At 41.0% G+C, this 25,196-nt stretch overlaps 1 protein-coding gene across 2 annotated transcripts in view; it reads right to left on the reverse strand.

Moving 5' to 3' along the window:
- RNF150 (ring finger protein 150) overlaps window positions 1-24,857 on the reverse strand; it is a 116,225-nt gene extending 91,368 nt beyond the window's left edge. For both annotated transcript variants that reach the window (XM_053941023.1, XM_053941022.1), the window contains exon 1: window positions 24,392-24,857. In XM_053941023.1, coding sequence (XP_053796998.1) covers window positions 24,392-24,857 — 466 coding nt within the window. The remainder of the gene's footprint in view (window positions 1-24,391) is intronic.
- Between the last annotated feature and the right edge of the window lie 339 nt (window positions 24,858-25,196).

Genomic DNA, 25,196 nt, shown 5'->3' on the forward strand with positions numbered 1-25,196 from the left:
ATTCAGCTGGGAAAATGAGAATGAACAGAAGTAAAATCACCCTATCTAATAAAATCAAATAATCAAACTGTGGTGAAAGAGAAAAGACCTTAGGAAATACCATACTCTACTCCTGGTGTGGTGACAATTCTTGCCTTGACAAACATTTCAGGTTTTTCCCTTCATAAGGTTTTCTACCACATCTCACGTTCCTGTATTTCTCATCCACTTCTTTTTCCTGTTATGTGCTCTTTCTTTGACAGCTCCTGCACTAGTCTTCTGGGTCTCCAAACATTTGTACATTTTTGCCATTTCTATTTCCTCTTTTGCAGCATTCATCCTGTTTGGAGCTCTGAATAGCTCCAGAACAGGCACGCCTGCCTTTCCATGAGATTGTTCTCCCAGCATTAACAGATGATGCACAATGTTGGCAACCAGCCTCTGATGAGTCAATGAAACTGTGTGAAATGATGGCACAGGACATGTAACTCTGAGACAATGTGCTACACAATGAGGAAACCTGGAAACCTGTTATTAGACTCCTTCAGAAGACCTCTTGTCAAAGGCCCTCACAGAGCAGTGCACTTGCATCAGTGACCAGCTTGACTTGCCTTAAGCCCAGCCTTAGAAATAAGTTGTCTTTGACTTGAGGCGGGACCCTTTCAATCCTGTGCCAGAGAAAGATATCCCAAGCCAAGGTATGTGTACTGGACAGTCAACTGCACTCCTCATTAAGTTTAAACAAACAAACTAAACAACTGGCTTGAGCCATAAACTGCTCTCTGACAAGTAGATACCAGAGCTGTAAATGATAACTTTGATACACATGGCATTCAGAAAACTAACGCTGAAAGCAGAATAAAATCATAGAAAGCCATTTAATTATGCCTATCTCTTTGGTATTAATGTGGTAACTAATTGTTTTTCTTCTAGAGACACAAAGAATGCATTTTTCTTGCATTAAGACAAAATAATTGCGGACTGACTATGCACTTCCTAACAAGATTCAGTGATAATAAATTTTTTTCCTAACACTGCTTTCCAGCTGGTGATGGAGAGTCTCACAATAAGCCTATACTGATACTAGACTCTAGTACCAGCTTTGTAACTCCTCATCCATCTTCACTGACCTAAGAGGCATCTGCTCCCACTCTGTAACATCTGATGTATTAAAAGCAATATTGAATGAAGGTGAATGCTATTCTCTGTTGTCCATCACAGACCTTTGTGTAAGTTTCTCTAATATAAAAAGGCCCCTTCTTAAATGCAAAGTAAGTACATATTTTAAATGTGAAGTATGTACTGTATTCTGTGGGAGACCCAAAGAGCCAAAGAAATAACAATCCATGTTTATTCAGTACTAAGACCAAATACTCTGATGCCACACAGATCTTCTGCTTTGCTTGATGACTATTCAAATGAAATGTGGAAGCCTATTAAGTTCCATTTTTAGCATATTCCATCTCCCATCTACAAAACAGAATAAAAACCTTTTCATTTGCTGAGAAAAATGCTTTCCCATTCTTACTGCAATCAATGAATGTCACCGTGTTCTTTTGAGAGTTTTAAAGTTCTTCTAAAATGCCTTCTGATGTTTACATATTTCTACTGAATTTTCTCACACTGTTCTTGTAAGTAATGATTGTTTTACAATCTTCTTTGTAAGTGGAGAGAATTGATAGATTATTGCTTTGACCAGTGTAGTTGGAGAGGTGGCAATTTCACCCTCCAGTCCACTACCACTTTTACTATTCTACATATAGTGGAGTCAGAAAATCAAATCTCTCTTTTAGTTCTTTTCTTCCCTCTTTTACATCTAGCCTACTTGTGTGAGTTATTTCGTGTCGTAGTGTAACGAATGAATACCTTCACATTTTATCTCTCAGATGCTACAATCTCATATTTTGCCAAGTCTGCTACAAATAATTAACTGTTAATGAATGACAATACATCTGTGATAAGGAGACAGCATAGGATTAAAAAAACTCCAGAATCCTAACCACAGACAGGTTTATTCACCAAGTCTTATTCAAAGAAGTCATATTCAAAGTTGCATAACTACCTTAGGTTTGAGTTCCCATTTGTTTGCAATGATCTAATTTCAGTTCTGTCAAGTCACAAGAAAACACAGAGATGTGAAAAATAATAAGGAGAAGATGCTGTCCACAGCCTAGACAGTGTAATACAGAAAAAAATTAATTAGCTAATTCATTGCCATTGAGAGATGTGCAGCTGGGTACTCATGAACTAGACTGATCAGATAGAACTCCATAAAACAAGATATGCCTTGATTTTAAAGACTGAACTATACCTGTTTGGGTCTTTGCAGAAGAGAAAGCCAACAACTCCTGGTTACAACTGACCTGGACTTTCAGTTTCAGGCTCTTCACAATCTTGACATGATCTGCATTGTTCAGTTTCTGCTATTAGGTCCGAAGAGCATCTGATGATCTGAGAGGCTTGTGACTATAGGAAGGTAGAGCAGAAAAGCATAATGGTTCTTTGAAGCTACAATGGCCAAGTAGGTCATTATGTACGCAAAAGAAATGTTGGAAAAGCTGTTTCTAATTTTTCATTGAAGTCATAAAGGACAGAAGGGAGATGCATAGAGAGAAAGATGCTGCTCTTAGCCTTGATGAGAAAAACTTCCTTGAGAAGAGCTGCACTTCTAGCTCCTTCTCTGTGGCAGCCACATTCTTCTCTCTCTCAGGATTTTTCATAGAGGAGCACAGAGGAAAGAAAGAGAAAACCGTTTCTATTTCTGCTCCTTGTTTTTCCCATGTGGAATGTGTTTGGAGAATTGTTTACCTGGGGTGATTGCTTGATTGGATTCTGGTGAGGATTGTTTGAGCCTGATGGCCAATCTGATCCACCTGTATCTGGACTCTCAAGAGAGGGTCAGGAGTTGTGAGTTAGACATGGTAGTTACAAAAAGTAGGTATGTCGTTTTAGTATCTTCCTTTAAGTAGTATATTAATTTATTATAACATAGTTATAATAAAGAAATCATTCAGCCTTCTGAGCTGGAGTCAGACATCATCATTTCTTCCCACCAGGTTTGCCTGCTTTTACAATATTCCTCATCTGACATGAGATGACTAGTCATGCAGCACTTGCATGAAGAATGAGCATGAACTTTCTATGTGCTCCTGGGAATTATGAACATCCTCACCACCACAAAGAAGCCACAGGCAGATTTACCCAACATGCATTCACAGATTTTCCAGTGTAAGTAACTGCTCTTCCCTGACCACAGCTGTCTTTCTCTGAGAATCTTCCCCTGCCCTTTAAAACATTTTGGATAGGAAGACGGATATTCTACATTTAGTTCCACTACATGTCAGAATATTACAGCAGTTTCAAGAAGATGTGGTTACTGAAATTGTGCAAGAAGACCAGAGACCACCCTTAGGAAAACCACTAATTAAACATGACCAGGCAAGCACATGGCTAAGAAAGAGAAAATGCATGCCCTGGAACAGTGTGGCCGTGATATGACTTGAAATCACAGTCAAAAGAGAGAGGAAAGAGGCAAAGTGAGGGTGAACCGCTAACGGGACAGGAGGTCATCAAGGATAGAGTAGCTATTCCACAGGAAGAGATGGCTCTGCAAGAACAGGGAATATCATCGAGCCAGCCAACCCACAGGGCATGCCAAGACCTGGAGAGTGGGAAGCTGCAGCTGATGTGACAGAAATGCTGTCAAAAACCAGTATGAACAGCCTAAGGATGTATGGCAGGAAAGGACTGTGTCAACAGTCTGAGGCTGGAAGGCTGGGGCACACACATTACACTGACAGTCCCATTCCCACGTGTAAGTTATTTACACTAATTCCAGACCCTTGGTCCTCTAAAAAAGGCATCAGATAGTTTTCTGTAGAGCAAAATTTCAGTGCACAAAGGATTTAGGTACAGGGCCTTCCCCTAAACTGGAAGTTGAATCCAGGAATGAGAACCCTTTCTCAACTGACCTCAGGTTAGGAAGCTAAGGGGCTTTTGAGCTTTGCCTGCGCACTACTTGCTCTGTTTTGCAGATAGATAGCACTTGATGCTCAACATAAGACTTAATCCATATGCAGTTCCACCCTCTGCTTTTTTTTTGGTGGGAACAAGGCCATTTTACAGAGTTATGGTCCTCTTCATCATGGGCTGCCATTCCTGCCACAGCACTACCACTCACCAAGCCTTCAGCAAGGCCAGCAGGGGTGGGGTGAATCAGGTCTGATAGGGTCCAGAAAAAAAAAAAAAACTAAATCATGCATGGAATCATGCAGCTTGAAGGAGGACAAGGAAGGAAGAGAACAAGAGGGAATGGGGCACTATTCCCATGTTCACTGCTTTTCTGTAGAGCCTCCAAAGTTAGAGCCATTAGCTTAAAATTGACATTCAGCACCTCACAGCACCTGGCTCCCTAGAGAGGGAAGTTTTATGGAGTATACAAGAGGCTGTTTTAGAACTTGAGGTGGTTTCAATTAATTTTACAGAAATACATTAATCTCCCCTCCTTAAACTCAGTGTGCTGAGTAGTTCTGATCAGGAAGCAGATTTGTAATGCTAATAATCCTTCAGCTCCTTTGATGTGATCCCAATCTAGTAATTGAACCTGTTAAAAGTCACAGAAAATACTTGGCAATCATTGAGCTCAATTAAATCATTGCATTTGTATTTTCAAATGCTTTTAAAGTAACAAACAGCACAAGGGAAGCCAGCTTCCTGACACATGCTGCAGAGGAAAACAAAACAAAACCAAACAAAAAACCTCCTGTACTTTTAAAAATTAGCCATCCTGGGTGAGTTCATATGTACCAGATACATTGTACAAGTATCAGGGTATCAGCAGGTGAAACACCATTCAGTGGCTGCTGGGAATGTTAAAAAAAAAAAAAAAAGTGTTTTATTCAACTCTTGTATTTAACATGAAATCTACTATTTCAGTAGGAGAGGAGGGAACATGGTGCAAAGACATTTGGTCTAACTATAGTTTGATGTAAGCATGTTTAATGTAATTGCCTGGATTGTTTTCCCCCTTTACAGGTATGTTTTTCTTTTTTTTTTTTTAATTTGCAAAACTACGAATTGGTAGATTAAAGCAGAATTTCAGAATGTATATGAAAATGATAACATTTAAAAATTAATTATAAGAATGGCTTATGAAAGAAGTGAATACAAATAGAATTCAATTGAAAATGGAGGGAAATTTCAGTCTTGCTAGAAAAGCAAAGCAAACCAGTCTTGGTGGGAGCTCAAGCATATGAAAAGAGTAAACATATGGAACCAAAACTATCAAATAGGAAGCTTGGAGAAGCAAGGTGCTGTAGGGACGAGAATAATCTAATAGTACAGAGTGAAGAAGATGCTGGAAGGGTGGAATCCACTCCTGGCACACTGTAAGGTTTGGCTACCCCACCCTTTTTGCATGTTTCTCCATTCTCAAAACTGAATGTTATTTATTTATCCTTGGAAAAAAACAAAAACAAGACAGTAATTACTAGCAATTTTGAAACTTACAAATCCTTCTTGCAGAGAGACACCATAAAAAGTTCATAAGTATTGCATTAATTAATTGTGAATGTCTATTTAATTAAGCATATTTGTTTGCTACCTGGACTCTTGTTCTGCACTGTGATCTTTAGTGTGAGCTGCTGCTCATACACACAGTCCAGTGAAATTTAAGGAGCACCATCTGGGTAAAAACAAACACTGAGTAAAGCTATGAATAGATCAAGCAAGTTCATTGCATCCATGGTACATGCCCGCATGAGTATTTCCAGCACCAGGGCCTACACTGTAAAACTAATCTCTCTTTTTCCTACAAGGAACCTTGTCTTTTTAGTTAAGGCTTTTACCTAAGGATCTAAACACTTCTAACAGGATTTTTAATTTCATATCTGAGCCTACCAGGGAGTACACATGTCTAGATGGAGAACACAGAGATCACACTCTAACTCATTTCTAATCAAGCAGTTGGGACTATAGGAAGGTAGAGCAGAAAAGCTCTACCTGAACAGCTCTGTTGTTGTATGGGAACAACATTCATTTCGTTTTTGTTCTCAGAAACTTAGAAATTCTGCAGATGGAATCTCTTGCTTTTAGTATTCTGAAAAGCTGTCAAATAGAAGGCAAATTCCTGTCCTCTGTTCTGTTACACCTGTGCATATACAAGTTGCAGGATTGCATTATTAATTGTCTGTATCAAACATTTGATTTACATTTCAAGACAACACATTTAATTTGCATTATAATACCTGAAAGGTTAAGACCTCAAGTTGGCTGAAACAATTTGTTTTTCCTGCCTCTCTCCTGAATCCCCCCAAATCAGAAAAGCACACAGAAGAGGGGCTTCTAAGAACTTTCTAAACATTTTTAAAAGATCTATTGTTCCTTTTTTCCCTGTGTCCTGCAGAACTGCAATCGAGATGAATCGCAAAGCAAACCAGCAAAAGTACTACCACCATGCCATGTGCAGATCAAAAATAGGGCTGTTTATGTCTATATAGATCATTCTTGGCCAAATAATGATATGGGATCTCTACATCCTTGGCTCTTCTGTGGGTTCAACACCAGGTGAGGGTTACCTGCTGTAGCTGGTCTCCCTGGATGATTTTTAGATACATGTGTGTGAATAAGGACACACAGGCATACACACATCTGTACCCACAGGCAAAGGATTCATGCTATCTACTCCTAAATAAAGATATTTATGCCTGCATGGGAGTGATATGCATAAATGGGTCCAAATCTTTAAAGAGGCAGAATTCTTCCTCTATACTTTTACAAGAACATGGCAATGCAGAAATAAATTCAGAACTAAATTCTTCTTCAGTCAGAAATACATTCCTCTCAACACATGCTTCTCAGGCAAATTCATGATGCTCTGCTGATGCTTAGTGTGTGTCGCACGTGCCCACGTTCCTACAACAAAGCTTTTGTCAGAGTTACCTGCCAGTATTTTCAGGCTTCACCAAAGGGTACATTTTTGCCCACACTACATTTTGTACAGCTGTGACTGATTTTTTATGGCTGATTATATAGTTTTCCTCATTTCTCTCTGAGATTTAGGCATGCTTTGAGGATGATGAAACAAAAGTACTTCACATAATGATGATACTACAGTACATTGCCAATTAGATTCTTGCTTTTTAAGTCTCAGGTGAATACCCATGCAAATATTTTTACAGCACCTGCTGATTATAAGAGTTTTCCATTCTGGATCTATTTGCAATAGATAAGGCAAAGGTTTTATTTCCCTACTGAAATCTCATTTTCTGAACTTGTACCACAGCTGGAAGGTTCAGAGTTTGAATGTGAATTTCATAACTATTTAAATTACTTGAAACAAGAATTTTATATGAAACATTTCAGATTTCAGATGTTCAGAAACTAAATCTTGCCCCAAATTTAGCAAGATTTAGTACACAAGAAAGAGCTGAAGATGTCAAGGGATGTACTTAAGTTGCACAATTGATTCCAAAGCAAGGTTTGTTTTAAGCCAATCTTCAATGGTAGCTTCTAGTTATTCCTTGAGTATGCAGCTCAGATCTTGTATCATGCAGTTTCAGATACTTACATGCTATTTCACACGTCTGTTTCCTCTCCCCTTAAAAAAACAAACCAAACCAAACCAAAACAAATCCCAAAACCCCAAAAAACCTAACAAAACCCAACAACAAACACAAACAAAACACACGCTGGCTCCCAGGGAGAAATGCCAGTCATAACTATTGAAAATTTTAGTCTGCTGGTAATATTAGTGTTGCTCATGTATTTCTGTGTTTGGATGGCATCAGAGAAGAATTCAGCCCATAGAGAGAGGACATGAAAGGCAGGTAATTCCATTTACCTTGGTTCTTGTATGACAGCTTATATTCTCTCTCTTCGTTTATCCTTGGATGACTCAATATCTACATAGGAGCAGATAGAACTACAAGCTGAAATAATGAACTTCAGCTACCCTGTTATTTCCATGCTCAATCACCTATCTGAATCCCTGCTTTGATTTCTCATACTTGTATGTAATTGTAACATTTCTGTTAAGCACTGCTGTGCATTTGATATTTCTGTCTGAATTTAGCCCCCTACATTTAATCTGGATCAAGGAGATCAAAAGGCAAGATGTCTTAAGGATACAGCAGTGCCTCTACTGAGTGAGAGACAGTGATTCTCTCATTAGCAAGCACCTTGATTAGCAGAGAATTTCACTGTAATACAGCATGCTGAAGACTTACAGAGAGGCTAAACAGTTAAAGATTTCCAAAATGAAGGTGTAGTGAAAATCTGAAAACAGCCCAATTGCTGTACAAATCATCATTCAGTATCTTGTAATCAGACTCTGAAAAACAGAGAGAGTGATCTGAAGTATGTTAGAGAACCCAAATGAGATTAACATAGCAGTGGTTTTGAAAATCCCACAAGCTCTCAAAACAGAATGACACCACTCAAAACACAATATGCATGTCAGGATGAAGGCACTGAAACCACCATGTGGCATTGCCTACACTGTGGTCTCTTCAGCTGAATGGCATTTCTAGAAAACTTATGGAAAAAAAGGAAATAAAAAAGATCACCAACCAGCCCTGTATTTCAAGACTTAATAACAAATAATCCTCTGTCTGGAACAAATTCAGCCTATATTAAATGCCATCTTAACTTGGTCAGACAGGAAGCAGTTTAGAAATGACCTCTGCTAGGTTTAATGTAGATAGACGTTGTCTCTGTAACTATTTCTATGACAACTGTCCATATTTATTTGGTATATAGATGGATGGCATAAAACACAGATTCCATTCCTTCACTGGAGACAGTGAATGCTAATTTTGAGCATTCTCTTAACAACCACCACGGAAGCAGTCCCCTCGTGATGAGGCTGTCATCATTGCCATTCCTTCTTAGTACACCAGTTAGTGAAGAAAGGTGTGAAAACCATATTGATCTCACTCTCCAAATTTAGAGCAGGTATTTTTGCAGTGCATCCAGCCAGTACCTGCCTGAGATTCTGGAGATTTTATCTCGACTGTGACTTTTGTCAGGCAGCACCCTCTCTCCCAGCCCTTGGAGACAAGGAATGTGCATCATGCACACCAAGCTTCTCAGCCCCTTCCTAACACAGCTCTAGCAGTACCACACAACCCAGCTCCTTTCACTTCACACAAAAGCCATAAGCCTTGCAGGAACCAGATTTTAGCTGTCAGGAGGTTTCAGAAAAAAATGTTTTGAAGCCCACTGTCAGAAATACACACGAGACATGACCTACTATTCTCGAGCTCTTCAAAAGGTAAGAAAATTAACTTCTCCCTATATCATAAATGTAACAATGACTACACATTTTATAGATTCACTTGAGGCCAGGTGGACCCTTTGTGAAATGTGCTGGAGAACTCAATGCCAGTTCATATTTACAGGCTCAAGGCACTCACAGGCTGACCCATCATTTTATGCAATTACAGAATTATCTTAATGAAGCTCTGGTGTTGTCTGATGCTTTGCTTGAATCCAACAGATGTGTACAATTCATATGAAATGCTGACTGCTGATACTTCATTGCCAGGGCTGGTGAAATGTTTTTTGGTGGCTCTTCTGTACTTGACAAAGTGTTAAATACTATGAGGGCAGCAGAAGATATCATGAGCTCAGGTATTCATTTTCGTGATCTATTTGGCAATGAATTCCTTAGGAAGGTTTGCCATTGACTTCAGCATGGTTAGGATTTCAGAAGTCAGGTTACAAATAAGTGGCATAGGTAAGTGCATTTCTGGAAATCAGCAATCTCAGAATGCTTTTTCTAAAGGAAAGATTTGGGAGTTGGAATTTACAGGACAGTTATTGGAATTCTCCTCATAACATGTGAAAATATAATTAAATGAAATGGGAACTTTGGAGACCCTTAAATAGTGACTAACCTGAAAGTTCAGAAATCTGCACCTGAGTTGGTCTGAAAGTAGTGTGGATATGGAAAGTATGGCCTGTGAAAAGTCAGCTTAGAGCCCAGTCTAATCCCAATACTCCATGTATAAACAACTGAGATCAGAATACTGCTGCTGGAGAAGCTTTTCTTTTCCATTAACTTCTTGTGACTTTTCCAGTCATTTGTGTGCTTCTTCAAAGTAGCTATAAAAGTGGACCTAAAATTCACCCACCTGTTTAAAACCTCATACATTCCTTCAGTTCTCATGCTATCAAGCCTGTGCAGAGCAGCACCCTTTCCCAAAAAGAGGTACAATCTCTTCGCTGCTAGAGCCTGGAGGTGCTTACATGCTGTGAACATTATCCATTTCAGTGATAGAGACACTGCCATTATTAAAGATGGAAACCAAAACGAAATTGTAATTAATTTTTTTTTTAAGTTGACTTAATATCGTGCCCTTTATGAATAAAGACTTAACGCATTCACAGAGCCTGAAACTCTTGCCAACGAGTGGAGACAACTGGCGGATAACAGCATGAGCATCAGGCTCATTTATAAATTAGTCACACCTGCAGCAATTCACTGATGGATGGATTCCAATTCTGTTTTATTAACCAAGGAGATACAGGAGAAGGCAAAGTAGGGCCCAGGCCTGTGAAGAGCACAGCACTCACAAACAGATACTAATCACCTCCGCTCGCACGGCAGGCCATTCGCATTATGGATCATGGAACATCTCTGAGGCTTGTGGTGATAAATACAGATTTGCAAAGCACTCAAGACACTATGGATTCACCCCAGGTATTCATTAGCACTTGTGTATCCTACATTAATATTTGCCTGGTCCAGCAAGCCTTTCTGTGAAGTTAACACATGTTGTTGTGGGGCACCCAAATGTACTTAAAGGTTATTAGAAGCAATAATTGGAATATTTTCCAGGAAGAGCCCTTTAACTATATGTGGCAGTTAGCTTTTTAGGAATGTCTAAAGGAGGAACATCTGTTAATTTTACACTTCCCTCCTCCTTGGTTACAGTTCCCCATCATCTCAACATGTCTAAATGGCTAAAAGTTCTATCCAAAACTGATATGTACCACTGGGAATATTAAGGAAACCCATCCTGAATTCCTCAAAGCAAAAGGAAGTTGGCTGACTGATAAGACCACAAGGAAGGATGCAAAATTTTATCTACTGGAACCAAAACTGCAAAACATTACAATAATTGCTCCCAAACTGGAATGGGTGTAACGTAAGCAGCTGCTGTGTATCAGATTGGCCTTAGATATACTTGTATATCTAATAATATACTTGTATTTCCAATTTAGGCAACTCCCTGATTAGCAAAGAAATGCTGTGTGGCTACTCTAAATGACATGAACTCCTCTAGCTCACCTAGCAAGTACAAATGACTGGTTGATACACGTCTTTAAGCCATCTGCAAATAACTAAACAGCTGTCCACGCTTCCCACAGCTGTGATTGTTCCTGTGCATGCAATGGTGACAAACATCAAATAAAACACAGTGGAGAGCAGACAGCAGCTGGGTTTGAAAGGGTTTGGGCAGCCAGCTTTTCCACAGAGGGAAGGGGCACAGTGTTCACTGGAAGTTGAGAGGCACCTTTGCTTCATATTGTGATGCAGACATGGCTGATAACCCAGAAAGCAGAAGCCAAACTATGTGGAGAAAGGAAATAAAGTTAAATGATCTCTTTTAACTGGCACCACTTTAATGACATATATAAAGTATATGTATCTTATTTTTTACAATTTCAAATAAAAGTGCTTATTGTAAGAATCTCGAGTATTCACAGTGCTATAGAAGGGCATAAGTTTCACCTGAGATGACCACACTAATATTCTTAGTAATAAGCCCCTGGGCTATGTCAGACACTTCTACATCTTTCATAGATGACATTTCCTCACAGAACCACTTTCAGTGACATTTAGTCAAGGTGCTCAACTTCTAGTCCATTCTCAGCAAGAACTAAATGTGAGCTTAAGTATAACTATTTTTGCAAACATTTTTCTCCGCTGGGCCGTGAAGTGTTCTCCAAATTAATTTAATGTGAGGTAGACATTAGAAATCATTTTAAAATACCTACTACTGAGTTTTATGATAGCCAAATCACTAGATTACCGAAGTCAGAAGTGGTTTTTAAGTATTGCTCTCATTTGCAAGGAAGAGATTTTAGGAGTTGCTGTATTAGTCCAGGTGAGACCCCATTAAAATTGCCTCCCTGCTATCATTACTACCAAGGAGACTATTGCTTTACATATGCACAGCAGCTCCTGTTTTGTGGGCTAATCCACAACACATTTGGCTAGTGAGAGCCAAAGATAACAGCTTTGTGATAGAATTTGCAGAGCTGTCTTTGCACTGCCAAAAAGTATTTCTGGTCAGTGGCCAGAATATGGAAAGATAGCAGTAGTCATGGTGCTAATTCAACACAGCATTGGTTAAGAACTAAGAACAGATTCTACACTTCAAATGTGCAAATCTACTCAACAGGAGATATTTTCCACTAAAAATTCAGTGCTTGCTTTGTTATTTTCTGTAAGTCTAATAGCAGAAAGATGGTTAGATAAATTAGTTAATGGGAATGAAACTTCTAATTATTGCAGAAAGAAGTGATGTCATGCATATTGAGAAACCAGATAACACCAATTCTCTGGCACCAAAAATTTCTTTGCACTAACAACCATTAGAAGCCATAATTTTGGAAATAAATAGCTATGCAGTCATATTTTTGTTTTAAAAACTGTCTGTGGGCTCTCTTAACTTGCATCTCAATAAGTTCTGGTTATTAGACTAGGATAGGAAAGAAAAGGGAGGGAAAAAGGCTGTCTGGGTATACAATAAATAAAAGAGAATGCTTATAGATGGGAAAAAAAAAAAAAACAACCCCCCACTAACATTGAAAAAGACATTTTCCTGGGCATCTTCTTAAGCAGGAGTCAGTAAGTCAGGGGAGTGAAGATGACAGATGAGCTCCCTGAAGAATCAGTGTGCCCTAGAGGATCCCAGCTGCCTTAGGCAGAGGCTTTCACAGGCAGCTAAGCTGTTTGGTGGCTTTCCTTATCTAATTCACCTGTGGGTCCAACTGGGCAGCACTCTGGGAGCAATGCAACCACCCATTCCCAAACATGCAAAACTGCTAAATGCAAAGGGAGAAAAACATCCAAGCTCAAACTGGAGCTGACCAAGAACCTCATCGTCGCAAGGAATGATCCCACCAATTGTAAAGGCAGCAAGGAAGGAACTGGGACAAACAGCAGTGAGGCAGCAAACAAGAAAATGCCAAAGATCATGACAGTCGGTGCCAGTGAGAAATGGGAGTCAGTGCAGAACTGAAATGAGGTTTAAGATATATGGATTAGTCAAAGACATTTCACAGTTTCTGAAAGAAAGACTTCCCACATGATGGGGAGACCACAGGGGTCACCACCTACTTTGATGGCTTTTATTTTCTCATCAACATGAATTCACCTCTCCAGGATTCAGGTTCATCCACGTGACTTTCATCTAATGGCTATTTCAGCTGTTTCTCTGACCAAAGTGAATGATGGTACTATCATGTTTTGAACTGTGTTTTGAACTATTTCATCCTCACCTGTGATAGCTTTGCTGCTCTAGGTTGCATTCTATCACAATATTTCCTTGTGCTGGCATTCAACAGTTAAATAAAAGTTTTAGAAGAAAAAGGCTTTCACATCGCTCACGCTGCAAGACAAACTTCAGCAAATGGTTGGTTGGTGGAGGCTTATTTCCTAGCATTTGCATTTGCTAGCTATCTTCAGACACTAAAAAATAGAAGTGGCTCAGACTGTTTTTATAGCAAGTGCCTTTTCTTGCAGCTTCCTCCCTATAAGCAACAGTCACAAAGAAATACCAAGCTGACATTGGTTCATCACCATCACCTAGCTAAGGGCTTTGCAGAGATCCTGCTGTGAAAAGGTGATGCTTCACTCCATAGGGTTTATCTCTGCCCATCCTACAGAGCTTCTGCGAGAGCAGTTTTGAGTCTCCAAGTGTGGAAGAGAGCTGGGTGGTAGTTCCAGAGAAGTACCCTAAAACCATAAGAACTACTATGAACACCTTCTCTAAGCTTCCTTGTACAAATACCACTATCATTTCCCCAGAGAATGGGGTATTTTTACCAGGATTTGGCTTAGAGAACTATCCAGTCCCATGCAAATAACATTAAGGTATGGGCAACCATTTAGGAACTTGCATCATACCACAAGCCTGAATTTATTTCACTTGCATTGACAGCTACTGATCCCTGTTATGCCTTTGCCTGTGAGAGCAATCTTTACCTCACACTGAGTATCATTCCCATGTGTATCTAGACACGGTGCTGAAATCTGCTAGTAAAGACAAGCAGCAGGGGCTAAAGACCCTACACAGCCTAGGGACTGCACAGTGGGAAGACTAAGCTGCTGTCACACACTCAAAGGGAAAAGAAATTCAGCACTGCAAACATCAGGTCAGCACCTTTAAATAATACTGATGATGATGAGATGCATGCATAGATTCCCACAGAAAAGGGAGTGGGGAAAACGTCAGGTATGTGCTCTGGAAGGGAACTAGTATCTAAAGCTAGTAGAAACTGATTAAGAGGTAGCATCAAAAAAAAAAAAAAGGAAAAGGGAAAGCAAACTGCTTCTGAAACTGAAATTCAGCAACATAAAATATTTACTAAAATGTAATTTTTCTTCAAACCAGACCTGTAAGACTTTTCCAGAGAGCAAAAACTTTCCAAAACAGTTTTCTGTTGAAAATCCATTTTACTACCTAAAAAAACCAGTTCTGATAAGAAAAATTTCCCATCAGTTTTTTTCCAGCATCCAGAGTGCGGGGAAACTTAATCATCTTCTATAAAAGCATGAAAGAGAGGAGACCATAATTTAGTCTTTTAAGAATTCATGAAAAATACTTAGGAGTGTTCAGCACAAACCCCTTCTATGCACAGCAAAGGTGCTATGCCTGTCACTCTTCTGAGGACTTCCCAATTGCTCATGTCCCACTCCTCTGAGCCCACCCTGAGCAGCAGACAGCAGATGCTCTTTAAACCCAGAGTCAGCTGCAAAGGAAAAACCACCAAAAGAGCATAATCCTGCTCTGCTTCCTCTTACAGTCAATGCTTATGCAAAGCAAATAGCCTTTGGCTCCTTCTGTCAACATGGTAAGGAGTGGACAGAAAGGAAAAAAAAAATCAAAATAGTAGAGATGAAAAACAGGTGCAGAACACATAAAGACCAGGGATAAAAAAAAAAAAAAAAAGGGGTGAGAAGTCCATGGAAAAGATTTACTGGAAGCAGGGATAATAATGAAAAAAAAAAAAAAACCACCAACAAACCAAAGGAGAGAAAAAATTAGGTAGAAAATAAAGGATTGAAGGAAAGAGAAGGCAAGGCAAATACATCAAAGAGGGAATTATAAAAAGACATAATGTATTTTACTCAACATAATGTATTTTCCATCTCCTCATTTTCCAGCATGAGATATTTTGATAACGTGTTTAGTAAAGGTATGGATTTGATGGACAACCAGATGGTACTTCAAACACATGGACACATAAAGAGAAATAAGAGACCAGGCACAGAGATTACAGAGTCTTGCAAAGGCTGTCTCTGTCAAGGAACATGGTAATGTCAGGTAAAACTAGGAGACAATAAGCATATAATAAAAGCTTAAAAAGGCACAAGAGGGGAAAGCACACTCTGTGCAAGTATATGAAGCAATCATGAATGTGACTGCAGCATCAGACTGTCCTGTTTTAAAAACTGATTTTTTTTGAGTACACAGACATGTACTAGAAATGTGGCTGAAGATTTAAGATTCTCTAACACAGAGATTTTTGAAAGAGCAAAGGAAAAGCAGAAATAATTTCTGTCTTCTAATAGAAGCTACTGAAATGGAAAAGGAAGAAGAATAGGAACATTTTAGCTAGCACCACAGGATGTAAAACCAGAGAGATGTTTATCAGTTACTGATAGAGATCCCTTGCATAACTGGAAAATGCAAGAAATCTTTTATAGTGAAACTTGTTAGACACACAGAGATTTGATCCTGAGGATCTGGAAATGCTCTGCCACTATGAGAATAACAATTAGGTGCAAAAGCTTCTCAAGTGCTCCACAAATCAATTTAACCAAAACAATAGAACCACAGAGCTTATTGTGCTGGGTTTGAACCCAGCACAACACGTATTCAACTAATACTGACACAGTTTACAGCCATCTTAAGATTAGGCATATATGTTAGTTAAAGAAGAAACTACCCACTAGGCTCTCGAATCCATTCTGAACACAGCTGTATAATGTCAGGCACATTCAATGTAAAATAACAGTGACCATGCTAAAAAAAAAAAAAAAATTTGGACAAGGACTGCAAAATGAAACAAAAAATAGAGGAGCACAATTTAGTGATGTGTGATTTATAAAGCTGGAAGCCAAAGATTAATGTGATGTTAATTCCCTAAATAATATAATACATAGATGTGGTGAGGTATTCTTACAATGACTTGCAAAAAAGAGATGGCTTGTAAGGAGAGATTTGAACAGTAAGAAGCAAAGCAAAAAGCATATAAAAATGGAGGAAGACTAAGATATGGAACAAATTATGAGGAAGAATAAAATCATATGTCATGAAACCCATTTCAGTGACAAATGATGATGGTTCATAGACAAATATGTCAGTAGTAAGGGGCTGTCTTGGTAGGAAACCATACAAAAAGAACTGCTTTGTTAGGGAGCACCCCACTGCTGAGGTCCTCTCTCATGATAAAGGCTCACAACACCATGGAATGCAAATTATTTTTAAAAAGCTATGTCTTTAAGTGTGTAGCATAAGGGAGCACTTGCCAGCCCACCCTATTCCATGTATTCCTGGAGGAACTGCATTCCTGTGCAGATGTAATGTTTCTATCTACGTTTAGAAGTATACAAGGCATACTCAAGCCAGCACTCAATGGAGTTACATGGCAGCAATTTTTTTTTCTGGGTTTGGGAACTAAAAAGATAAACATTTTTTTTCCTTCTAATTTTGCCTCAAACTGAAAATACCTTTCCAATTTACAGCAGGACTATCCTGTACATGAACACAGCGAAACACATCAAATTCGAGACCAAAACTCTGACAGACTCTCAGGTCTAGCAGTATAATTGAATATCACTATGATTATACTGTCAGAGGCAAATGAACAAGCACTTCAGATTATTGACATTATTTACTGGCCACTCTTGAGAGAGAAAAGAAATGAACAATTATTTTTAAAAGCTATTCTCTTTAAGTAGCATAGAATAGAATACACTAACTTTTCATATTTCAGTGTGGAACAGCAATAAAAGAAACAGTTTGTTTTTTTCATCATCTCCTTAATTTCTCCTCAGTTCAGTTTTCTCAGGTTTATTTCAAATAATTTATTGAAGAGGAGACAGAAAGTAAAGAATGCCCCTGATAGACCCCTCCTGTAAAACACAGCTGCATAGTACTGATGTTTCATATGCAAACAATATTTACAACCTATTTATTAGAACTGGTGAATGAAGAGGTGTTTCCCCCCTTCCCATTTTTAAACTAAAAACCATTGTTTCCAGCAGTTGGTAAGAACCTGACTCAGTAATTTTCCTCTGGCTGAAGAATTACTTCTACTTATACTAATGTGGCCAGTGCATCAGATGGTAGATACACAGATGGTAGATTTAGTATGGTAAATTTTTTAAAGTTAAGGTTGCATCTAAGAGCTTTGGGTTTTCTTCTCCAGGTAAGAGAAATTGTAGTTCTCAAGAGAATTACATTATGAGATACTACATCCAAATGCACTCAGGAAAAGTAGGATACTCTGAGGGGTCTTTGACCCCTGCTCATCCACATTCAGGATAGTCAAACTGTGCAGTGCCTGACCTGGGCATGGTTCAGCCATCCAGACTTCTTTTCCAGAGAAACCGAAACACTAAGGAGTGAAATGAGGAGAGCACTGGTCATGAACAAAGTCTGGGATCACATCCCACTGTGGAATAAAGGCATAGCACAGTAAAGCCTGTTTGCACACAACCAGCTGTGAAATATTTGGCCACTTCTTTCTTCTCACGATTGCCATATAACTCCCCTGTGACATACAATGGATACAGCTGGCTTTTAACCTTACCCTTTAGTTGCTGTGCCTTTGTGGAAATTATGCGAATTTAATATTACTGCATGGTATAGTATTCCTAACTAACATCTTCCTACATTTTGTATCTCTTGCCCCAGAACCATTCTCCTTACACAGACTTGCATTTGTTTCTGAGGCACCATGAAACTCTCTCCTCTGCAAGATGCTAAGCAAAAAGCACTGTGATGGGAGTGGATGGTAACACTGTAGGAAGCAGCCCTGAATTAGTAAGGTGGCAGATTACATGGACTACTCAGTCTTTTCCATATCTGATTTCTATGAGTCAATGATTGTATTGTTCACTCCCTTCTGCACCAAAGGAGTCATCGAGTGACTGTTACTCAAATGTAGCTGAAAGGGCAGAAGTGGGGCTTGTCTTGAAATGATTGCTGTTTCTGTGCAGGTTAGCTATGCAGAAATTATTGGGAAGTGGAGAAGTTGTTGGGCTATCCCTTCATAAAGACTTAACTCTTCATCAGCCTGGCTCGTGGTGTACAGAGGCAGACATCACTTGAAACTCACTCATCTCACATGACAAAGCACCATGAGCTCCATCAAACAACTGCTGCACAATAATGGGCTCTTTTAAGCCCTTGCTTACATGAGAAAAGTAGAAAGTGTCCTCTTCTCTCACCAGGAGAAGACTTAGTAGTGCCAACTACTAAGTTTGTTTTTTCTCCCTTTTTGCTGAAAATGTTCCCATCCTCTGTGATGTGAAGGGAGGTAGCACAGAAATATACTTGCATCAATTAGTGAGCTACACTAAGCCACAATATTCTAATAACCCAAGCTAAGATGTATCATTTTAAAGACAAAATATCAAAGGGACTAAGACAAACCACTGCTTTCTCAAAAGCAAGCCATTCTCCTAAGGACTATATACCAAAAGGAGTTGCTCCAGATCACCAGTCAGCAGTTAGTGTGGATGTGGATACAGTTTTGTTCCTGAGGAAGATTTTCTTCTTGCTGTGTCACTTCCTACTGCAGACATCTGAAGACAGCACTTGTATGAATGTCACTGTATCCAAAGCAGAAATCTAATTGCTTTTGCAATCAATAACCTTGAAGGACCAATGAAATCTTCAATGAATCAATACTTCACCACTTTGTAGGGAAAGCCATACCTTATTACTTGATCCAAAGCTCACTGGACTCAGTGTCTGACTTCCCACTGCAGTGGGCTCTCAAGGAGACACAGGACCCAGCTGTGAGGCTGAGAGATGCAAGACTCAAGGTAAAAAGTGTCTCATCTAATGGTGAAACTCAGTGCCCCAGCTGAAGCCCCAAGTAGTGCCAGGGACTAGTATTATTTTGTTGTTCTAGTCCTTGGGGGTGAAATGAATTCCTTTCAATTCAGTTTAACCTGAACTAGTTACCTACCAGCACCAAGTGGCCCCTCCACCTGGCACAGCTGAACACAGGGGCAGTAAAGCAGTCTAGAACCTCTTCAGAGCAGAACTAGCAGCAGAAGCATGACTCACCAGGGAATGCAGTGGGACAGCCTGTCAGCTAGAAATCCTGAATTTTGATAAACGCAGAGAACTACATTTTCAAACACTGCAGAAAGCCAGGCCTACATGATGGATCCAGCAGCTCTTCTGAGTTCTTAAGGATGGCAGTACCTCCCAGCAATGCCTCAATGGACAGGGCTCAAAGATGCACTGATTTCCATCTCCATTTCCCCACTGAGTGAGTTTCTATTAGGAATCAGTCTTAGGTGTATGGAAAAGAAAAAAAATTGTGGCAGACTCTAGTAGGCCGAAATCTCCAGCCCTCCGTTAATTCACACTTTTCCATATGTAAATTTGGTGTGAATGCTCTCAGCACATTTTCCTCATTAGAATTCCACAGAAGTTTAGGAAAATAATTGTTTTAGTAAGGAAACAAATGCAGCTACAGTACTGAATTAAGTCTGTAAAGAGAGAAATCTTCAACTTCGGTTTTTAATTTGCACATCACTACAAATCTACAGGGCAGGCCAAAGCCTGAACTATTACCAGCACATCTTAAAATATGTAAAATGTAAGACCAGTCATTGAATGAACAAAAATCTGATGAAGGAACAAAAATCTGAGTACAAAGGAAGAGACTGTTATTGAGCTGAATGCTCCCAGGTTGAGTCTGGGCCCCAGAGGGACACATTTGAATTTGCAATGGGATGGCCTTACCCTCCTCATGCAGTCTGGCACATACACCCCCTGCACTTGAGGGCCAGAGAGGGAGGGGAGAAGTCAGAATCATCTTAGACCACTTCTGAGATTCATGTATCAAAGGTACAGCTGCTACTTGCTGCTGTGTGTACAAGCCACTACAAAAAAAAAACCTGAGGCATCTGCCCATTTTGGCAAAGGGGCTGCCATAGGTGAGGCATGTGACTTAAAATTTGTGATGGGATGCACTGGAAAAGCAGAATATGGAGAATGCAACACTGCCTGACTAACATATGTTCCTGGTGCAAAAATACACAGGGTGCAATTTACTTCACATGTTAACAATATCCGTTCTGTGACATAATCTGATGCACCTCAGAATTCCAACTGAATCTTAGAAACTGTGTAGACTATTACAGATTTGATTTTTACCCACATATGAATCATGTACAGTCACAGTTAACCTCCCCTGCCCCAAGCACCTGATAGGTTCCCAAGTCAGAAAGGGTCCATGTAGGTTCCCTCATATTTATGAGCTGTAGAGAAGGAAGTTCTCACCTCGAATCACCTTCTGGAAGGCTCTTTTAGTGTCTCTATTCAGAGCTCAGAGGAAATGCTAGGATATAAGCTACAACAGGTACTAAGACTACTGCAAATTAATACTAAACTATTTAATGTAGACACAGTGGCTGGGGCCTTTTCAGACCTAGAAAATGGCTAATTTGGTCTGAGTGAGAAAAGTCTTCAATGAGAAACCCCAGCCAACAGCATGGATTTCTTCTGGAGAAAAAACAACATCCTCTCCATTTTTAGAGTACTTTTCTGCTAGGAAGGTTGATCTAGAAGAAATGCAAAGCACCTGAAATAGAAATTCTAGATGTTTTTTTTTTTCCTTCTCTGGTTGGAGCCTACTTAGCCAAAATGCAAACCAAGTCATACTCACAGATCCTATGCCATCCTTCAAGCCAATAAAAATGCCTGTTTGCCCAGGCTGTAGCAGATGATACACAAGCTAAGGACATCCTAGCAGGAGAATCCCAGAGCTCCACACTCCCTGTGAGTGTAGATGTCATAACTCCACCTCATCCTTCTGGGTGTGCAAGCAGTGACCTCAGCACAAGCTCCCTGAAAGCAAAGTGTTTCCACGGGGTGACAGAAGCGGTTCAAGTTGCACACTTGGTGCTGTATGCTCTATAAATAAATCCTGGAGAGTCATATTTTAAGATTTCTACAACAAGCTTTGAGATAATACTTCCCTGATTTTGATTTGGGGGTGGTGGGAGGGAGGTCTATGAACCCTACACACAGTATCTTGCTACAGTTGCCTATAGATTTCAGAATCAGGAGGATCCACATGAGCAATGGGACATTGGCATGGCTGTAGCAGAAAACAGGAAATATAATTAAACATAGAGCCATGAGGTAAGTTCTTTGGCAAGAGAAAGAGTGCCTTGGGAAGAAAGTGGCAAGGGCAAAGCACTATGAAATGGCAAAGTAACGTGGTTAAGGCAGGGAAGGAAGCCCGGGGGAAGACATGAAGAAACAAGGCTGAGAGGAGCAGAAAAAGAAGCAGAAAGAGGGAAAGTGACAATAAGAGAAAGAAGGCAAAGCATACAGAAGAGAAGAATGTATGTAAGGGAAAAAAAACCTCTTAGGAGGAGTATTACTCTTTAAAGTTATTCAGTAAGGGCAGAAGCACATTGTTATGCAACCGGATACACTTTTCTGTATAGGAAGAGTTTAAACTTCTATGAAACCTCAAAAAAAAAACTGTGAGAGGGAAACAGAAAATAATAAGGGAGTAATATCACATTTCTTTTGACTATAAAATTGCTTTTTAGGTCATATTTCACCCTTCCCTCTCAACCTCCAAGTAATTTCCAGGATGGAATTTTCTTTTTCTCACTCCAGGATTTCGCGTGGGCAGAGCACTGCAGATGCTGCTGAACTCAGAAACCAAGAAACTGATTCATTTTTCCCTTGAATCTTGTGCTATCATTTAGACTGGGAACAAGCAAATGTCAAAGGTTCCAAGTTAGAAACTTGCAGCCACAGTTTTACACAGCCTGACTATTCACTTTGTCCCAGACTAACAGCAGTACCAGAGGGAGAGTAAAGTTCTGAATCCCTGCTGGATTGCTAAATATCTAAGAATGGTTTTTTTTTTCTTCTATTTCATCAGAAGAAAAATTCACTTGTGGTCTGAAACTCCTCTCAGTTTTGACCATGTGAGAGGATAGGTTTTCTCTAAGGTAAGCCCAACAACCACTATTCAACTTTGCTGAACAAAAATCCTTAGAACGAAGACAACTTCATCAAATCTAGGAGCAAAGTCCTTCAGTCTCACTGATCATATTCCACAAGGGCAGATTAATTTCTGAAAGTTTCTTTTTGTTTCAGCCGCTGGTGCTGTACAAACCCACTGCTGGGTATCAATTCAGTACTCAGAAAGGATTCTCAGAACAAATCCTGCGGAATCATATGACACAGAAGAAGCTGCTACCAGGATAATTGATAGTATGTTCATATTTGTTAACTCTGAGGCCACTTGCAGTACGAAAGTTTCCTTCCCTACTTCATCTTAGACTTTAAAACAAACCAAAGCTCTAACATTTTAAAAGGTTAGACACATTTTTTTACTCCCACCGTTTCTTAATAAAACACTATTTGTGTGGGAAAACAGCTCAGTGCATTCTTTAAAAACAGGCAAACAATTAATCCAGCATGTTGGCAGTTTTAGAGAAACTTACTAGAGAAGAATAAACTAGGCTGCATCTTAAGTTTTAAAACAGCTTGAGCTTTATTTTGAGGGTGCATAAGTGTGCCAAGCTCCTAATACTTTATACTTCTTAGTATATAATCTGTGATACTTAAAGTAGCAAGAAGTATAATCTGAACAGCTGCTAAACCATGGGCAGGTTATAAAACATAGTTTCAGGAAGCTCAAGAGGTTACAAGTTGCTTATCTCACAAAACCAAAGGAAAACACTAAGAAAAGCTCCATCTTCCACCAACCCTACCAAAGAAACACTAATTTGCCCAATACAAGTGATTAATCTCTGAAACAGGCTGGACACAAGAGGTTCCGAGATCACTACTTTTGCATCAGCAGTATTTTAGCACTATGGTTAGGCAACAAATTGCTTTTCAGCACATCCAACCTAGCTAGTTTACTGTGGAAATGTAACATGTCATTAGAATAACATCCTGTTTTGCAGCATTTCTGTGTTTCAACTTACCCCAATTCTGCTGAGATTCAACAGGCATAAAACAGCTGGGCATGATTAGTTAACTGGATGGAAACCAAACTGAGATTTCACAATAGGTGGCATCTTATCTCCATGGCATAGGCAGCTGGTATAAAAGACAAGTGACCCCTGGCAGAAAACATTGTCCCTAAATATAAATCTGGTGAACCGTTTTTAAGACATTCTTTCAGATCAAGCGCTGGTACAGAAACAGTGGGGGTTTTTTTTGTGGGCATAAGCCAGGGTTTAGGTTATTTTGAATGACTGGATTTTGACTGGGTTCTAGCTGACAAGCACATGTTGGGACCCAACTACCCACGCGCTGACACTGCAAGCACAAACTCCACCAGAACATTCACCTGGGGGAGTGAAACACTCCCCACATCCCAGTCCTGGACAACACATCTCATGTTCTCACCAAATCAGAGACATGACGTTCCTACTCGATCTCACAGCTTTTACACCATTGCAGCCAAGACTGTGGACACCGTGTTCTCTACTTTATTGCGCCTCCTGATAAGCCTGCACCACAACCCTGCAAGTTCTCCTCTTCTGAAGCTCTCAGCCACACTCGATCCCACACGGCACCTGCCAGAGGACACAACGAAACACCGGTGCCCCACAGTGGGATCAGCGTCCCATTCCTCTGACTAGACCCAAACTTTATGTGTTCCAAACTTCTCATCCCTGGAGCACCGGCGTGCATTGCTATGGATATGATAGCAGCATATCCATCCTTTGCCACGGCAGCACGGAGAGGAGCTCCATGGACCCCACGATGGGCACCCATCACCCAGAGACGCCCACAGCCCATCCTGCTCCTTGTCAGGAGGTGCCAGGACACCTTCCCGCAGTAGCTCCCACCTCAAGGCTGCGGGAGGGCAGAGCGGGCTGGAAAAAGGGGGTCCCATCCGTCTGCCCCCTCAGCACACCCCTGCGGGTGGCGCGGCTCACCTGCGTGGGGCATGGTGATGGTCTCGTTGGCGTTGCTGGAGCCCACGTTATAGATGACGACGGCGGAGGCGTTCTGGGCGGCGGCGTGGCGGATCTTGTCCTTGTAGGTGCAGTTTCCCCGCGGGATCAGGGCCACCCAGCTCTTGCCCGGCGCCGGGGCGTTGAAGCGGGTGCCGGGGTCGCAGGCGTAGCGGTCGGCGGGCGAGGCGGAGAGGGCCACCTGCCCGCGGGCGTCCTGCTTGGGCGACTGCTCGCCGTAGCGCCCGCACTCGCTCTTCTCGCTGCGGAGCTCGGCGCTGCCGGCTGCCGGGTCGGCGTAGGTGATGTTGACGAAGGCCGTGTACCACTCCTCCTTCTCGGCCACGGTGAAGTCCAGGCACAGCAGATGCACGAAACAAAAGGACAGCAGCCATGTTGAGAGCGCCAGGCTGCGGCACGCTTGGATCACAGACATTGCCATCTTCATCTGCCGGCCCCCCCCCCGCCCTCCCTCCCGCCCGCCCGCCGCCGCTCCGTGTGTGCGTGCGCGCCCCGAGCCGCCGCTCCGAGCGGGGCGGCGCTGCTCCTGCCGCCGCCGTGCGGGACCAGCGAGCGAGCGAGCGAGCGAGCGAGCGGGGGAGGGGGCCCTCCCCTCTGCGGCCGCTGCCTAATTCATGTCGGGGCCGTTTGATTTCCTCGGGCTGGCCCCGTCTCCGCCTTTCCCTCCTCCCTCCTGCCCCTTCCTCCCCTCCCTCGCCCTTCCCGCACAGCTGCCTCCCCCGCTGCTGGCAGCGCGGCCGGGGAAGAGCGCGGAGGGGGCGGCGCG

This window comes from Vidua chalybeata, chromosome 4 (genome assembly GCF_026979565.1).
Source record: "Vidua chalybeata isolate OUT-0048 chromosome 4, bVidCha1 merged haplotype, whole genome shotgun sequence".
NCBI lineage: Eukaryota > Metazoa > Chordata > Aves > Passeriformes > Viduidae > Vidua > Vidua chalybeata.